Source organism: Portunus trituberculatus, chromosome 50 (assembly GCF_017591435.1).
Source record: "Portunus trituberculatus isolate SZX2019 chromosome 50, ASM1759143v1, whole genome shotgun sequence".
NCBI classification, from domain to species: domain Eukaryota; kingdom Metazoa; phylum Arthropoda; class Malacostraca; order Decapoda; family Portunidae; genus Portunus; species Portunus trituberculatus.
In genome coordinates, this window is record NC_059304.1 from 7,802,444 (window position 1) to 7,819,943 (window position 17,500).

Genomic DNA, 17,500 nt, shown 5'->3' on the forward strand with positions numbered 1-17,500 from the left:
ATGAAATGAACGTGTGTGTGTGTGTGTGTGTGTGTGTGTGTGTGTGTTTATACGATTTGTACCACAGATATTCTAGTTATTTATTCATTCTCCGTGTTCCTGTGTGTATTCCTACCTATGTATATTTCTTTGTTTGTCTGTCTGTCTGTCTGTCTGTTTATCTATGTATTCATTTATAAGTATTTCAATTTCTCAAACTCCGTCACTGTCCATGTCTGCCTGTCTATCTGTACATTTACTCATATCTATTTCACATTCATCTATTTACTCATCTATCCAAGTCCATCACCACACTCCTTTATCGGTCAATTAGCTGGTGCCGTTGGCCTGTTTACCTCTCTGTCTGCTTATTTATCCACCTGCATGTTGACTCATCTAGTCTACCACACTCCTTTGCTGTCGTCCACACGTCCACTAACACGGTAGTAACTAATCCAAGTTTATCTCTACTCGAAATTCGTCCTTGAATAAACAATCATATAGAGTGCACGATACCTGGTGGGTGCGCGGTGGACCTGCCACATGGTATGGAAAGACGAGATGGTATGGACAGTGATGAGACGATGAACGACATGGTTACGTGTTTCACTGGTCAAGCCTTCACTTCGAAATTTAGCAAAAATAAATTTCATCTCTATTTAGCGTCACATTGATTATTAACCTCTGGTGCACAAAAGAGGGAAAGAAAAATAATTAAAAATATGGATAAAAAATACACACACAAAAAAAAAAAATGGTCATAGCACACAAAAAAAAAAAAAAAAAAAAATCAAAAGAATGTACACATACACAAAGATTAGGTATATGTGTAGTAAGATATTTTAGTATATTTACCTGTAAAGATAATGAGAGTAGCCTTGAAAGTGAGTGGTTTGGACCGTAAAGCCAGCGTGGGGTGACGGTGGTAAGGAGGGGAATGATATGAAACGACACCGGAGGGGAGGCGGCGGGCGGGCCGCAGAAATGCAAAGTAGTAAGGAGAGATTATGCAATGTAGAGAAGGGTTGGAGCAAAGGGAGGGAGGTACTGTAGATATGAAAGATGGGAATGACTGAACATGTGAGGTGGAGAGAGAAAGGGAGGGAAGCAATACAGTGGTAGTGAGGAGGAATGGAGGGAAAGAGGGAGGGAGGGAGGGAGGAGGAGGGAGGGAGGGAGGGAGGGAGGAGGTTAGGTGAATGTAGTAGGTAGAGCAACACGTGGTCGAGGAGGAAATGAGGAAGATGGAGGAAAGAGAGAGAGAGAGAGAGAGAGAGAGAGAGAGAGAGAGAGAGAGAGAGATATGGGTGTGGTGAGGAAAGCAACGCGTGGAAAGGAAAGGAGGAAGGAAGAAGAGACGAAAGGAGGGGAGGGAGGAGGGAGTATGGAGGCAAGAGACAGGTGACAAGGAGACCACGTCACCACACATAATGAACAGATAAACACGAACACAACGGCCCTGTGTAGTTCCAATATGGCCGCTATGTGTGTGTGTCTGCCTACCTCTCTTATTACCCAATCACGTGCCTTTGATCCACTCCAGCGACCAATAAACGATGAAGATTTACCAGTCTGCTTCCCTAAGTCATCTAATCATGCTACATTTATTTCTTCCTCCTGTTTCAACCAATAGGAAAAAGGCGCATCTTCTCCCAGCCTGGCCTGTCTAATCACGTGTTATTTCAGTGGCCTAGCCTTCCCATATCAGCCAGTAAGTTAAAACGGAGTCACTTTTTTTTTCACAACGCGTCCTAAAACAAACCTTTCCCAATCAGATTACAAAAACAACCTACTTACAACCCTGAACACTACTTTTTTTAAGGTAAGTGTTAAGTCACAATCTATTTCAAAACCCACTCTGTCTAATGATCTAATCAGATAAAGAGAAACGGTCTATTTACCTACCACAAGCCCTATCACCATTACTGCTCTCAGATGTTCTTCCCTATAATTCTTTAGAAAATTTTCAGACATTTATCTTACAATAAAGAGTGTTGAACATTTCTATGGTCCGTAAAAGGAGTAATAGGGCTAATTAGAAAGGCTCTGGTGATTATTGTAATTCCCTCCCACACGTAACCAATCATTTCTTGTCTCTCCCTTCCAAACCCTCTACCCACAGCACAGCAGGTTATCAAACATTTCTATGAGTCAGTGATAAGCGTCCTTTTTACCCTGCCAGCCAACAGAACCTTTCTTTGAACGGAATCAGTCAGGCCGGCGTTACATTCAACATATCACAATTCTCTCTTTACTAACACAACCAATTGCAATTTTAATTATCTAACTGATATGAAATATAAAATGTCATGTCCTATTAACATCAGCTTAGGACCGTTCGGGAACTTTCATTCTCCTATTATCTTTCTGTTTTCATCATCTTTTACCCACTCTCGCTCTCTCTGTCTCACTTCCTCTCCCCTCCTAATCGTAATACACTGTCTAAAATAAACTTATGAATTTAAGAAAATGCTCTATCCCTCCATTACTTAGAGATAATATTATCATGCTTATCATCATCATTATCATCATCGTTATCATCATCATCCTCATCATCATCACCCTGTATTTTGCCACGAATCCCATGGAACATGGCAATTCAAATATCATTCTGTGGAAGATTGCTTTGGCCAATCACAACAGTCTTCCTTATCCTGCCAACCAATGGAAGGTGTGGAAGTTACTCAACATTACATCACACTTATAAAGACTGAATCCACCTTTCCTTCAAAAATCATCTTTACCCAAGAAAAACATTTCTATGAGTCATTGATAAACGTCCTCTTTACCTTGCCAGCCAACAGAACCTTTCTTTGCACGGAATCAGTCAGGCTTGCGTCACATTCAACACATCACAACTCTCTCTTTACTAACACAACCAAGTGAACTTTTAATAATCTAACTGACATGAAATACGAAGAATTACAAACCTTTCTTCAAATTCTAACGTGACAAACAAGCGAAGCTTCGCAAGAAATCAAACTACGAGTATCTAGTTAACGTCAAATTCAATCAGTCACATCCCTGTTACTTCTCCCTGCCAACAAATCGAAAACTTTGAGAGGTATCAGTCCAATTGCCATAAAAAAAAAAAAAATAAAAACATTTATATTTTTTTCATTAACTGTGCCAACCAACACGAGGCCATCGATCATCAAAACAATCTGAAAACACAGCAAATCTTGCTTTTTCCTTTAATCACTCAAGGAAGAAAACGAGAGCAGATGCCCTTACTAACCTGAACGAGGTGAGGAGGCGGACGGCGGCGGCGGTGGGTATTCTTCTGACAGGCACAGAGGATGATGAGCAGCAGGAAGCCCAGCCCGAGGAAGCCCGTCCCCGCTCCGATAATGGCGTACTTGTTGACCGCCGAGCCTGCCGGGAACCCACTGCGGTCAGACCCCACCACCACCACTGCTGCAGGTGTAAGGGGTGTCAAAGCCTCGTCCTCGCACTCATCCTCCACTTACTTCTACTGTCTACACTTTAATTTAGCCTAATGTGATGACAATTCTCTTCTTCCTCCTCCTACTTCTAGTGTCTATAGTTTAATCTAATGGGATAATTCTTCTACTCTTAACCTCCCTCGTACTTCTGGTATTTATAGTTTGACCTGCAGCATTTAGTGTGTGTTTTTTTTTTTTTTTTTTTTACCTAGTGTAATATTTCTTCTCTTTAGCGACTATAAACACCGTGACCTTATGCGATATTTCTATTCTTCTCCCTCTTTTCCTACTTTAGTCTACTGTAATGGTTGTCGTTGTCCTTCTCCTCTGCCTCTTCCAACTGAACTTGATGGCCCTCTCTAGCTCCTCTCGAGTGAATGATGAAACAACGAGTTGGCCTAATCTGTTCTTGGGGGGCTTTTATTTAATCATTTTACTGCTGCCTTGGTGAGTCTGTGTATGGTCCTTGCTGTCACTCTTCTTCCATCACTATTACATTTTCTACTCATCTCCCTGCTATTACTGCATAAGTTTTACATATCCCTCATCTCTTCCTGCTAATGATGTATGTCCTACTGATGTTCCTCCTTCTGCTACTAGTGCATCTCCTTCTACTCCTTATTTCCTTCCTGGAATAACTGCGTCTGCTGCTTCTAACATTCCTCTATCCCTTGCCCTTGATCCATAATCATTGATAGTACACACTATTGTTACCACTACTGCCACTAAAGCTACCACTAAAACCACAAGTCTCACTAAAGCTTATGAAACTATCTACCTAAAGTCAATGGCAATACAGAAAACACACATCACTACTGACAAATAGGGGGATAAATTGTAAAAATTGATCAGCACACACAGGATAATGGTATGTACATAGACAGGATGTGGCTACGCGATCTGGCAACGTATTTTGAAACACGTACTTCTCTCATCGTGACTGTTGCAGAGGACACGGAAATGATTTAATCAGGTTCACACAGGTGTTTTCTCTCGCTGATGATGTAAAATTCTTGTTAAAGCATCAATGTAAGACACGAAAAGTCTATCCAATGACTTGCCATACTTTGAAACACTTCTCTCCTCTCGAATATTTGCAAATAACGTCGAGATGATTTGCCAGGTTGTCTGAACGCTTTGTCGTGAGTGCTTTCTCTCAATGATATAGAATTTTTTGTTAAAGTGTCTGTAGAAAAATCACAATCATCAAGAAAACCCACAGTGGAGTCCGTTAAAATTAACAGGGGAATGACCTGCCAACACGCTTCACAAGATCGTTGGCGCCCAGTACTGGAGTCTTGCAGACTTGGAGTGAAACGTTCCGAAGCAAGTAGTGCAGTGAGGTCTGTGCTTATTTCCTTCCTGCGTTTTTTTAAGCCTACCACTTGAAAATGAATTTCTCTTCACTAACACAAAGGAGACGGACCGAGAGTGGATTTAAGGACCCGTTCGATAATTCCTCTCAACAAAATGTTTTAAAAAATGGTCAAAATAATACCTAGGTTTATTTCTCTACTTTTTTTCAATATTTAATTTCATTACTTCTAAAAAAAGTTAACTGAATAAACAATATGTAAGAAGCTTCACAAAGATGAAACATTAAAGAATCTGCTGTCGATATAAGACAGTTAGAGATATAAACATCATTGAATACGAATAAAAACAAATGATAATCTTGTAATGCATATAAAACACCATGAAATATTGCACATTTTATCTGCCTCACTGAGATAATTATGATGATTATGTAGCAATTCAAGCACTAAATGCAATGCATAAAGCCTCTTTTACAAGCTTTAAAACAAAATAAAAAATGTCTGCCAGAAACTTCAAAAAAAAAAAAAAAATCCTCAAGTGTTGAAAATGGCAATCAGACCCATCAGAAATCCAATCTTTGTTCGTGTTTGAGAGAACCACCAACAGAATAAACCTCTCCACCTCTTTTTATTAATTTGTTTTTGTTTTGACGCAATGCTCGTCTTCTTTTCAGGCACAAAAGATAAGAGATAAGCAAACAAATACATGAAATAAAGAGGAGGACTGTCGATGCGTTGGATAACGAGACCTCATCTTTCCTACATTCCCTCTGCCAACAAGATCCAGGGCAAGACGGAGGGATGAGTGTGCGTGTTCAATGATGCCGTACAATCTTGAACCCACATTTTGGAACGCATCAGGTTTTCACAATGCCCGTTTTCAAAGCCAGCAGGGGTGATCAATCAGGTTCTCATTGGTACTTTTTTTCCCCACTGATGACACAGAGTCCTTGTCAAACTATCAATAGAATTATTAAGATGCCCTTGACGATCTCAGTAAGTTCTACTCGACTCTGTCAAGATAAGGCACCGAAACACTTAAGAGTTATTGCAACGCTTTAAATCAATCAGGCGGCGAGGAACTCAATTAATCCGTGTCAATCAACTCCGTGTCCAGAACTATAGCTTGACAAAAAAATGTTAACAAGACGTGATCGCGTAGCCGTTCCCTTAAAAAAAAAAAAAAAAAAATGGATGACTTAGCACTGCTTCATCCTAACACATCCACCACAGTCTCGTAGTGAACAAAATGCTCGCTACTAGAACACTATGAGAAAATGTGGCATTGTCTAGACTACGTCACTGCCTGTCTGGGGAAGAAACGAGGAGCAGGAGGAGGAAGTGCGGAGACACTGAGGAGAGGAAGGCTGAGGGAGGGAGGGAGGGAAAGGGAGGGAATGACACTGGGTTACGCAGGGAAAGGGGACGGAGAGGCAAGGGCAGGGGCATACAGTAACATAATGAACAAGACGAGTAATAATGGTTTGAACACTTACACCAGGAAACGGAACACTACTGTACACAGAGAGACAATGTGGAAATTTATACCTGTGCCGTGACTTGCTAGCAAATTGATAATTAAAATCAAAGACGACGTCTCTCCCTCCTTCCTTCCTTCTTTTGAACAACCTTCCTCTCCTTTATGAATTCATCACATTCATTCACGAGAAAATCGTAACATTTAACCCGATTTCCAGGGTTGCGATAAACGCGTAAGATGAAAGACAAACGCCATCTGGAGGGTGACTCGATTGCGACGATGGTCTGGAGAACATGGATGCCCGGTCGGCCGGCACTCCAGGCCCAGCGGGACACGCCCTCCAGAGTGTGGCTAAAAATAGCGGCCTGCGTGAGTACTGGTGATGTGAGGGAGGGAGGGAGGGACACGAGTCAGAGCGGTACAATATTACACTTTCCTTTAACCCTAATTAGCTGCACATGAACGAGTCGAGCCTCACCTGCTCCCGGCGCCAGCTGAACGAGGCCCACCACTAGCAGGGTGATGCCCAGCAGCACACACACCACCGACACGTGCAGCAGTGACACACGCCCGCACAGGTAGCCGTGCACACACCTGTACGCGCACCCTGTTGAGGCCACATGCTTGGGTTGTGCCCTCGGGGACGTCACTGGCGACGGCTTGGGGGAGGCAGCGGGGCTGGCCGCGGGGGAAGCTTTCGGGGAGCCACGGGGACTCCTCAAGGGTGTGGGGAGGCCTGGCAGGGAGGGGCAGCGCGTTACATCCTTACGTGACAGTCATGACTCTGAGTTCCTACACTCCTGCAGCAAGGGTTTGTCTCTATCTCATGGAGGATTGATGGGCGTCAGTTTGTGGAGGGACGACTGTCACCTTGATGCTTGAACTGACTTAAGACAGATAGGCGTGGTAAGGGATGCTGACATTTTTTTGTTTACTTTAAATATGCACACTAAAAACAATCTTGAGTGGTGACACATTACAATTATTCTCACAACAACAATGAATAATACTGATTAGAAATGTGTATATATTACAACAAAAAACAGTTTGACAAAACACTTACGACTCATTACATTAAACTTACGTCTTACGACAGATAAAAAGATTGAAAAAAATAACGATTAAAAAGAAATAGACCAGTACCATGCCTGAGTCAATACAGCAGTTGATAAAGTGAGGGGTGGTGGAGGGAGTGAGGGAGTGAGGGAGGAGAGAGTGTGGAGGGAGGGACACGGCTGTGAGTAGTGGACAGGAAGGGGAAGGGAGTAGAGCAGAGGAGATGCAGGCCACCGAGAGGAGGCCTGACAGGGGGCACCTACAACACCAGAAGGCTCGAAGGCACACCCAATACATGTGGAGCAAGAAAATTAAGGGACATACTATGAGTGGCAGCCAATAATAAACTAGAGTGAGTCGAAATGCACTGGAAGAAGATAAACGGTGTGGAATACGAAGAGAGGAAAAACAAAACACGATCAACACTTGTCAAAGAGGAGAGACAGAGTGTGCGGAGGGCTCGCGTCACTCGCCTGGCGTGTACAAACAAACATTAATAGGTCGCGCCACTCAACGCACGCCCATGCACGGCGCAGCGCGTTTTCATTTTTGTCAGTAGTTCTTGTTCTCTTTCTACATCGAACAACACTGGACAGTCGCCTCTGTATATTGACACGCCTCGCACCGAGCCGGAACAGGATGGGACATGTAGACTTCCTATACGTATTACTACTTCAACAAGATAGAGGCAACCTGTGACGTGAGCAGTGTGCAAATTTTGCTCTCTACCTAGTGACAAGTACCTTCTCGATCCTGAAAGAAACGTAATACTCGTACATTTCATAACAAGACTGTCCCAAAAAGCTCTGGCAGCGGCGTGGTACGTGTCGCTATGCCGAGAGGTAACCTGACCACTCTCTTCAGCAAGAGTCATAGGACATGCATACGTGATCAAGGTGAAATCTCTCCATGAAGTAGTGATCTAAGAGCTCAGGTGAGAGTGAGAGCGTTCCATCCGCACACTGTGTCCGTGATGCTGAGTGGAGGGGGACGAGGCGTCAGCACCAGTCACCGCCCGGCACCACCACAGAGCCGCCCGACAGAGCCAGGGACAGGCCCCTCCCCAAAGGCTGGGTGTTACATGAAGCACAGAGAGAGAGAGAGAGAGAGAGAGAGAGAGAGAGAGAGAGAGAGAGAGAGAGAGAGAGAGAGAGAGAGAGAGAGAGAGAGAGAGAGAGAGAGAGAGAGAGAGAGAGAGAGAGAGAGAGAGAGAGAGAGAGAGAGAGAGAGAGAGAGAGAGAGAGAGAGAGAGAGAGAGAGAGAGAGAGAGAGAGAGAGAGAGAGAGAGAGAGAGAGAGAGAGAGAGAGAGAGAGAGAGAGAGAGAGAGAGAGAGAGAGAGAGAGAGAGAGAGAGAGAGAGAGAGAGAGAGAGAGAGAGAGAGAGAGAGAGAGAGAGAGAGAGAGAGAGAGAGAGAGAGAGAGAGAGAGAGAGAGAGAGAGAGAGAGAGAGAGAGAGAGAGAGAGAGAGAGAGAGAGAGAGAGAGAGAGAGAGAGAGAGAGAGAGAGAGAGAGAGAGAGAGAGAGAGAGAGAGAGAGAGAGAGAGAGAGAGAGAGAGAGAGAGAGAGAGAGAGAGAGAGAGAGAGAGAGAGAGAGAGAGAGAGAGAGAGAGAGAGAGAGAGAGAGAGAGAGAGAGAGAGAGAGAGAGAGAGAGAGAGAGAGAGAGAGAGAGAGAGAGAGAGAGAGAGAGAGAGAGAGAGAGAGAGAGAGAGAGAGAGAGAGAGAGAGAGAGAGAGAGAGAGAGAGAGAGAGAGAGAGAGAGAGAGAGAGAGAGAGAGAGAGAGAGAGAGAGAGAGAGAGAGAGAGAGAGAGAGAGAGAGAGAGAGAGAGAGAGAGAGAGAGAGAGAGAGAGAGAGAGAGAGAGAGAGAGAGAGAGAGAGAGAGAGAGAGAGAGAGAGAGAGAGAGAGAGAGAGAGAGAGAGAGAGAGAGAGAGAGAGAGAGAGAGAGAGAGAGAGAGAGAGAGAGAGAGAGAGAGAGAGAGAGAGAGAGAGAGAGAGAGAGAGAGAGAGAGAGAGAGAGAGAGAGAGAGAGAGAGAGAGAGAGAGAGAGAGAGAGAGAGAGAGAGAGAGAGAGAGAGAGAGAGAGAGAGAGAGAGAGAGAGAGAGAGAGAGAGAGAGAGAGAGAGAGAGAGAGAGAGAGAGAGAGAGAGAGAGAGAGAGAGAGAGAGAGAGAGAGAGAGAGAGAGAGAGAGAGAGAGAGAGAGAGAGAGAGAGAGAGAGAGAGAGAGAGAGAGAGAGAGAGAGAGAGAGAGAGAGAGAGAGAGAGAGAGAGAGAGAGAGAGAGAGAGAGAGAGAGAGAGAGAGAGAGAGAGAGAGAGAGAGAGAGAGAGAGAGAGAGAGAGAGAGAGAGAGAGAGAGAGAGAGAGAGAGAGAGAGAGAGAGAGAGAGAGAGAGAGAGAGAGAGAGAGAGAGAGAGAGAGAGAGAGAGAGAGAGAGAGAGAGAGAGAGAGAGAGAGAGAGAGAGAGAGAGAGAGAGAGAGAGAGAGAGAGAGAGAGAGAGAGAGAGAGAGAGAGAGAGAGAGAGAGAGAGAGAGAGAGAGAGAGAGAGAAAAACAGAAAGAAAGGCAGAGGGAAGCAAAGAAGGATACAAAGACGTAGACAGAGACATGGAGACAGAGACAGAGAATGGTGTGTGTGTAAACAAGCCCACATCGATCACTGGACGGCTGACCAAGCAACAGTTGGTGAGGAAGAAAGCGTAAGAGAGGAACGCTGCGTTAACTAATGGTGGTGGTGACCTTACCCCTCCTCGCCCCGGGGGGTTTCACTAAGCAGCACAACGTAAACAAACAATCACTGTATATCTAAAGGGAATTACAGATGTCGAAGAAAAGATAACTAATATATACCCTACACTACTAGACTCTCGTTACTATTAGTTATCATGAATGTCACAAAAAAGAATGAATTAATAATTTCCAATGAGTATTATGTATATGTACATGGATATAATCATGGAAGAAGAAATTGAGGGAATCAGTTGTTGCTAAGGGTTCTGATATTTGTGCAGAAAAAAGGTGCTGGACATGAAAAGGTAAATTTGATAAAAAAAAAAAAATGGTGGCAGTACTGGGATGATCCCAGCGCTCCTAATATTAATGTCTAGCAAATACTTGTAAGAAAATATATTAGAGATTATAACTTTCATAACAGTGCAAATAAGAAATTAATGCACATACACACACTCAGACACACACACACACACACACACACACACACACACACACACACACACAAAGAGCCACGTGAGGGTGGCGTGGTGCAACAAGCTCCCCACAGGTCCTAACACCCTCCCCTCCCCCTCCCGCGGGAAGACATTCTTCTCTAACAATGTGTTAATGAACAGGAGAGAGAAAAATTTTCAATAAGAAAAGTGGCCAAAAAGGCTAGAGAGACGAACAAAATTACCACTGACTTGAATGACGGTCTCTGATTATGCGAACAGAGGCTTGATGAAGGCTACATAACAGGTGAATGACTGCCAGATTGACAAGTAAAATGATTGGAACAGAAGGGTGCAATTTGTGGATGAAACAGAGACGCGCAATTTGTGCACTGCGTCAGTATATCATCAGAGGAGCAGCATACTGATGGTCCGCAGTGTCCCTGCTTTACTCATGCTCATTACTACTTTAAGGGTATGTTTTTTTGTTTTTTTTTATGGAGAGTTCTGTGTTTTACTTTTCATTCATGGATCGTTTAAACCTGTAAATGAACGAGCATTTGTGGCCACAGAAGCGGCAAGGAAAGTACAGAGGTTCTCCGACGCCGACAACCTTTAGCACTTCCAGGATACCAAAGTGTTGCCGGCCCCTCTGCTGCACCACCGCTGGACTCCTCCACCTCCACATCAGCTAGGTTAACAAACGCCCCATGGAAGACTTGTGTATATCGACTCACAGCACACTGATGGACAAAAATTGCCAACTAAACTTGTATCGTTAAGAAGTGATCGCTTTCTGGAGAACATGGGAATAGCAGGGGCGACAAGACAGGCGCCTCCCTTCCAAATCTGATGCTGAAAGAATGACGTAAAAAGAAAAGGGCACAGCGGAGAAGGGATGGGTAGGAGGAAAGTACGGTCCTGTACAGAGAGGAGGAGCAATTAGTTGTCGTGGAAACGCAATGAAAAAAAATTCCACATTTCATTGCACTAATAAGGCAAAGAAGTGACAAGATGAATGATAAGAATCTATGTCAAAATACTGCGATGGGATAAGAAACGCTTCGTGAATGATTCATTTGTGATTCATGCGGTTACTCAATACAGGAGCAATCTTTCCTGGCATCACGTTTAGCCAGCCACCAAAGGCTAAGCTTACGGAACTCAAAGGACAAGTATAGTCGACTTCTGCAATCTACAGTAGCATCTACCGGCCAGTATTTAACACATTTTCCCTTCACGACGTACATGATTACATTTGCTTTATATGTCAATGACTGATAAACATATTAATCGTTATCACTTTTCTTGTGCTTACAGCAGCAACAGGTTTTCACGCCGCTTCGCTAGGCTGCTCCGTCACCACCATCAGTTACCGCCTTACGGCGACAAGGTTCATGAAACAAAATGTCACTCCAGCATAATGTCTGCTGATGTTACACACACACACACACACACACACACACACACACACACACACACACACACACACACACACACACACTCTCTCTCTCTCTCTCTCTCTCTGTACGTGTGTGTGTGTGTGTGTGTGTGTGTGTGTGTGTGTGTGTGTGTGTGTTTCTCTCTTTCTCAACTGAGTCAATAACAGCATTCGGAAGGTCTCCTGGTAATAAAGGAAATAAATGTGTTCCTGAGAATTAAATGGAAAAGCAATGAAGCAATAATGAAGTAAATGTTATTTAAAATCAGGCTATCTTCGTTATCATATCAATTGTAAAACGTCGGGTAAACAGTGTACAGTTCGAGAGACTTCTTTCAAGGAGAATGTAATAAATCATATTTGATGTAATAATTTGACTGGTGGTTATGAACAATTTTGTTTATTTCTTCATTCAGTTAAACTTCATTTGTTTAAGTCTTTCCTGAAGGCGTCATCATCCACACATCTCTGCCACCCCACTGAGGGCCAGTGGCGAGTGAGCGAGCGAGCTGCACAGAGACAAATGCACTCACATAAGTACACACACAAACACACAAGCTGCATACACTTGTCCAAAACAGGTGGTGCTGGTGGGTGCGGAGATAGCGAACACGATGATCGCGAGGCACACCTGCCTGGACAGGTGTGCCGTGCCACGAGTGGGACATTCACCTGTTATGCGCCACGCCGAAATTCCGGTGCACGCCAGTGGCTACACTATTGAAGGTAGGACACCCAGTCACGAGCATGAGTTGCTCGAGTGGTCTAAGGGAAGGCTAACTCACTTAATAAGTAAGTTAACCTTTAAACACTAATAATAAATGTGTCTTAATATCAATAATATATATATATATATATATATATATATATATATATATATATATATATATATATATATATATATATATATATATATATATATATATATATATATATATATATATATATATGCAAATAGGTATAATGTATAAAGGAATGTGAAACGAATATTAGGAATGAAGGTTGCATGAAGCAAGGAAATAAAGCTTTACTTGAAAGAAAGTTACAATCATCTGTATTATATCATCGGTACTAAGAAGGAGATAAACCATATGAACTATGAGAATAGAGGAGGAGGAGAGGGAGGAACAAAACTGTGGGGGCCTGGGAACGAGGTGGGTGGTGGGTGGCGGTGTGCGAGCCTCGTGGTGTTACCCTTGTTGGTGCCCGGCGGCCTGGCCTTGGCTAGAGGGGAACATTATTACGATACACTCTAGATATTATTAAAAAACACACACAGAAAACACAATTATGCATCATGACTTACACAACACAAAAGATGTACACATGTATTCATTTTACGAAAACTGCATTAGCCTGATGATGTAGTAATTTAGACTTAACATAAAGATTTGGTTTAAAACAAATGTGGGACGTTTATGATGGGCGATGCTGTTATGGGTGTGATGACCTTCCTAGCAGGCGCGGGGATCATAAGTCAGGGCCACAGAGACAGCGCGGCGTGGCTGGCGCGTCATCACTTCAATGGCCAATCAATAAATTATTAACGTTAGATAAAACCTCCCGGAGTGTTGCATTATTTGGAGGAAGATTAAATTTAATATTGATTTATCTTACTCTCTGTCTCCCCTTCTATTATGTTCCCTTTTTTTTCCTTCCTATTTCCTTTTTCGTTCCAGCCTTCTTTTTTTTTCTCCCTTCCCTCGTACTTATAGGGCGGGAAGAAGAAAGGGAAGGCAGAAGGAAAAACAAAATAGAAGGAATTACGATAGTGATATGACACGAGCTGATGAAATAGCGTATGAATGTGACGCATGAGATCTGGAAGGCGCCTATCCAAGAGGAGACAGAAATATAAAGTAAAAAAAGGATCCCTAAAAGATACGTAGAAGATAAAGATATAGAAGTAAACACCGATAGGAAATTCTTTGAAAGAGAAAAAACAAAAACAAAAAGATATCAAGTAACTGGCTTGAAGCGAACTCCCTGACATGGTATATTCTAGGATTACTGAAGCCACAGCAGTTCAGGGGAAGAAACATGAATGAACCTGATGTATTCGAGGGCTGAGAGATCGAGAGAAAAATAAATCAGTATAACAGAATACCAAGGAGATGTGAGCGACGGAGGTACACAGCCAGGGAGAGACGCGACGTTTGGAAGTAGATGAGGTGGGAGAACACGAGGCAGGAGGACGAAGTGAGTGAGAAAGCGAGGCGTCAGAGGTAAGTACTGAAGGTGCGCTGAACTGGAAGACGTTAGGTTGTCAAGAGTGAGTGATGGGGAAAAGTAATGAAGCAGCAAAAGCGATATAGTGAGGCAACGTAATGACTTGAAGCAGTAATGTGTGTGTGTGTGTGTGTGTGTGTAATTCACTGTTTGATCTGCTGCAGTCTCTGACGAGACAGCCAGACGTTACCCAACGGAACGAGCTCAGAGCTCATTATTTCCGATCTTCGGATAGGCCTGAAACCAGGCACACAAGGTCACAACTCCTCGATTTATATCCCGTACCTACTCACTGCTAGGTGAACAGGGGCTACACGTGAAAGAAGACACACCCAAATATCTCCACCCGGCCGGGGAATCGAACCCCAGTCCTCTGGCTTGTGAAGCCAGCGCTCTAACCACTGAGCTACCGGGCCGTGTGTGTGTGTGTGTGTGTGTGTGTGTTTGAAGGTGAAGAGATGATAGTAATAATTATTACATAACACTTTGCGACTCTCAGAAAATATGAAAGACATGATATAATGATGAAGTGAGTGAGAACACGGAAGGAAACCAAACTGAAGCGGAATGGCATTGCAATGATGCGTGTGCTACTGTCAGACACTGCGACTAAATGTAAATATATGAAATCTTGAAATACGAAGACAAGAAAGCTGACTGCATGAAAATGGATGATCCTTACACGCGACTGAATAAGTGACAGTGATAATGAAATTGCGGTGAGAGGTGAGCATGAGACGTGAGTGATAGAATGAATGGGTGAGTGAGGGGAGGGAAAGCAGAGGGAGAGGAGGTACCTGTGTACGGGGTGGTGGCATCAATGGTGAGCGTGGTGGGGCGGTGCTTCGAGTGGTCCTCGTGCTTCACGTGCTTCCGTTGCTGGCGCACGGCCACGGCGGGCATGGCTCCTATCATTCTCACCTGCGGGGCACGAACATAGCTTGACACCAGACACGGAACATGGCGAATTGAGAGAAATTGGAAAAGATCAGAGAAAGATGTGATCGTAGAGAGAGAGAGAGAGAGAGAGAGAGAGAGAGAGAGAGAGAGAGAGAGAGAGAGAGAGAGAGAGAGAGAGAGAGAGAGAGAGAGAGAGAGAGAGAGAGAGAGAGAGAGAGAGAGAGAGAGAGAGAGATGGCAGGAAAGGGGCATTGGCAGACTGACATGCTGGCAGACAAAAAAGAAAAATACACACACACACACACACACACACACACACATAAGGAAAATAGAAGCAAACAACAAAGTGAAAATAAAAAAAGAAACAAACAAAACGAGTCAGACACTAGCAAATGGTAATCGCCGAGAACCACTCAGCTGTCATTTGTTATCCACATGAGTACGATAAAAGCTGTAGGTATACGTGTGTGTGTGTGTTTCACTGTTTGATCTGCTGCAGTCTCTGACGAGACAGCCAGACGTTACCCTACGGAACGAGCTCAGAGCTCATTATTTCCGATCTTGGGATAGGCCTGAGACCAGGCACACACCACACACCGGGACAACAAGGTCACAACTCCTCGATTTACATCCCGTACCTACTCACTGCTAGGTGAACAGGGGCTACACGTGAAAGGAGACACACTCAAATATCTCCACCCGGCCGGGGAATCGAACCCCAGTCATCTGGCTTGTGAAGCCAGCGCTCTAACCACTGAGCTACCGGGCCGTGTGTGTGTGTGTGTGTGTGTGTGTGTGTGTGTAATTCACCACGGTCTCCTGCTGGTCACCCAGCCAGTCTTCCCCATTACGGAGCGAGCTCAGAGCTCATACACCGATCTTCGGTTAGGACTGAGACCACAACACACTCCACACACCGGGAAAGCGAGGCCACAACCCCTCGAGTTACATCCTGTACCTATTTACTGCTAGGTGAACAGGGCCCACACATTAAGAGGCTTGCCCATTTGCCTCGCCGCCTCCGGGACTCGAACGCGGACCCTCTCGAGTGTGAGTCGAGCGTGCTAACCACTACACTACGCGGTGTGTGTGTAATTCACCTCGGTCGCCTGCTGGTCACCCAGCCAGTCTTCCCCATTACGGAGCGAGCTCAGAGCTCATGGACCGATCTTCGGGTAGGACTGAGACCACAACACACTCCACACACCGGGAAAGCGAGGCCACAACCCTTTGAGTTACATCCCGTACCTATTTACTGCTAGGTGAACAGGGGCTACACATTAAGGTTATCGCCAGGATGGTATTGCCAATAAGGAATAAATATCACTACAACCATAAAAAAAAGACGAACAGTTGCAATTATTTCGCTCCAACCTGACATTAGAAACAAGCACTAATTAGATACGGAATTATGAAGAACGCTGCGAAATTAGAAAGAAATGACATAAAATTTTGAAAGATCATTAGTCCTTCTTGAAGCTGAAGTATAAGTGATAAAGTGTGTGTGTATGGACCAATAAAAGATATGAAACATTTCAGTATTTTCCTTTCAATGATTCTTATCTACATCCAAGCAATATCAGGTCACGTGTAAACGATAACTACAAACACTGCAATAACCATGTTTGCGACGCTGTGTTCTGGTAATGTTACTGTTTATTTTGATGTTATCTGTACTGTTAGTGGTGTCGCAGCATCGTGTAGTCGTCTGTGTACCGTCGGTGGTATCGTCTGTGTACCGTCGGTGGTATCGTCTGTGTACCGTCGGTGGTAACGTCTGTGTACCGTCGGTGGCATGTCGTACTGTTGCCTGTAGTGTACCGTTGATGGTGTGCCGCGGTGTAGTACTGCCGTCTGTGTATCGTCGGTGGTGTGTGGCGGTGTCATCTATGTATTATGTCGGAGTCGCCCGTGTCACTGTAATTGGTCTTCGTCTCTATAGGCGGCGGAAGAATACGACAGGACCATAAATAAAAAAAATTACGTCGGTTTCCTTTGTTCTTGATGACGACAGATGTACTCAGCACGGTAAGGAGTGTGTCATCGGAGGATACGAATTCCACGTGGACTAAAATGGCTGAGAGGATGGGAAGGTTACCCTCTTTATCACCATGTTTTGATTCTCACTTTTTATTTCCTTATCATACATTACCAAGGATAAGAAAAAAAATATGTGACCGGTGAAAAGGGTCCATTTTCTTTTATAGGTGGGTGAGATAAGTGTAGACATTTACATCTTATAGTTCAACGTTACGGTCGGACAGGAATCGTTAAAGAACCAGAGAGGCAAGTGAACGTTTCCCCCTCCTGTGGTAATAGGGATGGGATCGTAACCTCCATAAGCGCTACTTTACTACACACTGAGAATTTCCAGGGAATGGCTAACTGATCATTGTCTCATAAATGTATAGATATTAGCGAACGAATGACCTAGACGACTCGCAGAGATTAAGCTATTAAAAATGTTGTTCCTTTGTTGTTGCACGTTGATC

At 44.1% G+C, this 17,500-nt stretch overlaps 1 protein-coding gene and 1 pseudogene across 5 annotated transcripts in view; one reads left to right on the plus strand and one right to left on the minus strand.

Moving 5' to 3' along the window:
* The window catches only part of LOC123499502, a 134,073-nt gene that overhangs the window by 14,631 nt on the left and 101,942 nt on the right, over nucleotides 1-17,500 (minus strand). For 4 of the 5 annotated variants that reach the window (XM_045247550.1, XM_045247549.1, XM_045247552.1 and 1 more), the window contains 5 exons: nucleotides 14,906-15,029; nucleotides 13,074-13,103; nucleotides 10,019-10,042; nucleotides 6,700-6,957; nucleotides 3,218-3,396 (listed from right to left, as the gene is read on the minus strand). In XM_045247550.1, coding sequence (XP_045103485.1) covers nucleotides 3,218-3,396; nucleotides 6,700-6,957; nucleotides 10,019-10,042; nucleotides 13,074-13,103; nucleotides 14,906-15,023 — 609 coding nt within the window. In that variant the 5' untranslated portion in view covers nucleotides 15,024-15,029. Of the gene's footprint in view, nucleotides 1-3,217; nucleotides 3,397-6,699; nucleotides 6,958-10,018; nucleotides 10,043-13,073; nucleotides 13,104-14,905; nucleotides 15,030-15,646; nucleotides 15,709-17,500 lie in introns of those variants that run through there. The other variant, XM_045247553.1, reaches the window with a different exon arrangement.
* LOC123499868 overlaps nucleotides 17,013-17,500 on the plus strand; it is a 4,379-nt pseudogene continuing 3,891 nt past the window's right edge.